Here is a 2,969-nt window from a genome sequence, read left to right as displayed (position 1 = left end):
TCGCCCTCTCAAAAATCCCATTCTTCCAGAACTCTTCCTCAACAATTTCTAATTCCAAAGCATACATCAAAATCTCTAGCTCTTCCAATACTCTTCTAGCCTCCTGGCCACAGTCATCATTTGACAACCCAACTGTTTGTATCGCTTCCATATTAGTGCTTAACATAATTGGAGTTTAATAAAATAATAAATTATAACATTTTATAAACAAAAATAAGTTGTTTGGGGTGTGATAGAAGAATGAGGATTATGGTGGTTGCCACGTATATGGATGGGTATGCTTACAGATGCTCTTCTAAAGCATGCAGATCAAAGGCAAGCCTAAAGAAGGGGTCTAAAATGGCCTCTCTGAATATAGAATTTGTTAAAATTCGTGGGGGAATATATTGCTGGGTATATGATTATACCCCAACTCGGGCCATTGATTTATGCGATTGTTCGAAGACTACTTATATTTAAATCAAAGATTTGATTTTGCAAGTAATTTCTAAGCAAGAGCCAGAAATGGTTAAATTAGGTGAGAGGGTGGACCAGTGGCATATTTATGCCCAACAAGCATAAATATGCCATTGATTGGTTTTTGAGCATAAAAATGTTACAAAAAATATAAAATTTAGAATTAATAAACGTACACTATTTTTGTGTTTGAGAGAAATATAAAACAAAAAATCGTCTACATCCGATGTCACAATAACTTTGAATGTTTTTATTTATTATGAAACGGCACTTAATCACAGTATTTAGGCACAGGGGGGGGGGAAATTCCTGCAAATAAAACCAATGCCTTATGCATTGTTGAATTTGAGGAAAACATTAACAGAGCTTTTGCTTGTGTTATAGAGAATAAAAAAGCTTCAGCTATTTTACCAATAATCTGTGCTAATGTTGCATCTAATAGTATAATACATACTGATGAGCATAAAAGCTATTCTGCACTTAGCAACATGGGATTCGTTCATGACACGGTCTGTCATAAGTATACTTTTATAAACCCAGAAACGGGTGACAATACGCAGGCTGTGGAGTCTTTTAACAATTCGCTTAAGTTAGACATAAAAAAAGAAAAGAAATAAAAAAAGAGCTTAAATAAGTATTTTTAAATTTAGCTGGAAATTTAATAATACAGTAGACGGGTTCGAAATGATAATATTAATTATTGAATTAAAATTTATATATTATTTTTTTTGAAAAATTAAGTTTTACCCCATTTAAAAAACATTTTTATGCCCATCGGGCATAAAAATATCACTGGTCAATTTTTGGACATGAAAATGCCACTGATCCGAGAAGGTATTGGGATGCAGTTTGACGAAACTGTTATCTGTAATGCGGAGTTAAGTTAATACCTAACCCATCCAGTTTTCTAGACAACAAACCTAACGTACAATGGTTAGTGGGTGGTGTAGAAAAGGGAAATTATAGGAACTTTGTTTCAAAGCTTGTTCCCAACAGAAAGATTCTGACTATACTAGGCATGTTTGATGAACATGTTGTACCCGGATTTATCATTGTTATTGATGGTTATCCATCTTACCCCGGGGACGTTGCTAAATTTGGATCTTGCCATGAAGTGGTAAACCACTCTGTTGGGTTTGTTAATGTTCAATGAGCACATACGAACTAAATTGAAAACCCATAGTCACATCTTAAGTGCGCGCGCTTCGAAAACGTAGCGTTATTATATTGATAGAAAGAGAATTAATTTTTTTTTAAATGAATGGAAGTGGAGAAAAAAATATCCCAAATAACGATAACAAGACGCTAAAGGTAGCATTTTATAAATTAATTAAAGTGTCTGGGAACTAATTCTTTTTAACTAATAATCTTTTAAATAAATATTTTAATTTTCTGCAATAATGGGGAAGGGGTGGAAAGATGAAGTAGCGCCACATATCTACATAATCTTGACATTTTTATTGGCCTCTGAGATATCAAAAAAATTTCGAGAAGCCTCTAGAACTGTATCATCATTTACAAATTTCTCACCAAGAAAATGATATTTAAAAAAAAAGTTTCGACAACAATCCTCCAGCATTTCCTGACACAATGGCTTTCAATTTTTAGCTTTAATACCAAAATATTCGCTTAACGGTTCATCAACAGGTTACAAAAAGAAAGCAATCCTTTTAATCCCGTTCATAGAGAGCTCAGCTTTCTCTGTAGTAAAAAAATTCTCATCATAGTATTTCGAATCCATTGACCCACTACGTGAATTTCCAAAATCATCCCCATCACCATTGTAGCCAGATTTCTTTCTTTTCAAATTAAAACTCCCACTAGAATTTGATGTAGAAATATTCTATTGTAACAGCACACAGTAAAGAAAGTATCGCTTCATACCTTAGGAATCAACAATTTTTTTTATTTATCATACAAACTCCAATTTAAACAATTAGTAACATATGATTTATTCCAATTGCAAGTTCATAGTATTATTTTAAAGTTCTAAAAATTTATTTTATAATTATTCAATTAAAATATTTTTATAATAATTATTCCTGTGTTTTCTCTAAAAGATTATTTGCATAAATGATTTGATGTTTATATATGATAACATAACGTAGATATGCAATCGTTTTTTATACTGTGTGTCTAAAAGTTATAAATTTGTTTTTTAATTAAACGCTGTAGAAGAAATGATAAATAAGATTCATGCTAGATATAAAAATATTAATTAAAAATATTTCTTTTTAATATGAATAAAATTTAAAACAACCCAAAAAAGAATTAAAGCTTTATATTATCACTAAGTATTTATCATTTTAATTTCTTTATGTTTAATATTAAAGTAAAATATAAAGGACTAAATCGGGCAGACCGGTATTTTTTGATACTTCCAAAATTTGAAATTTTTTAACCCCTAAAATGATAAAACCCAAAGAGAAAGAGGAGTACCAAAAATTTGCAAGTGAAGTCAATAACCATTATAACAATCGAAAATGTTATAAATGCGGTTCAAATACACCTAA

The 2,969-nt window shown here is 30.8% G+C and overlaps 2 protein-coding genes across 2 annotated transcripts; one reads left to right on the top strand and one right to left on the bottom strand.

Annotated features, from left to right (window-relative positions):
- On the bottom strand, positions 1–151 carry AAJ76_2450002819 (hypothetical protein; the record flags this gene model as incomplete). Its single annotated transcript, XM_024474780.1, has 1 exon — positions 1–151. A coding segment is annotated over one exon (151 nt), but the record flags the coding sequence as incomplete, so codon positions are not given.
- An 89-nt stretch (positions 152–240) lies between these two features.
- Positions 241–459, top strand: AAJ76_2450002729 (hypothetical protein; the record flags this gene model as incomplete). The annotated part of the gene is made up of 1 exon (XM_024474779.1): positions 241–459. The coding sequence occupies one exon, from the start codon at positions 241–243 to the stop codon at positions 457–459; it is 219 nt and encodes a 72-aa protein (XP_024329504.1).
- Between the last annotated feature and the right edge of the window lie 2,510 nt (positions 460–2,969).

This window comes from Vairimorpha ceranae, assembly GCF_000988165.1.
Source record: "Vairimorpha ceranae strain PA08 1199 chromosome Unknown NODE_245, whole genome shotgun sequence".
In the NCBI taxonomy this organism is placed as follows: Eukaryota; Fungi; Microsporidia; family Nosematidae; genus Vairimorpha; species Vairimorpha ceranae.
Note: the sequence above shows the minus strand (reverse complement) of the source record. Positions and strands in the feature narration are given on the sequence as shown.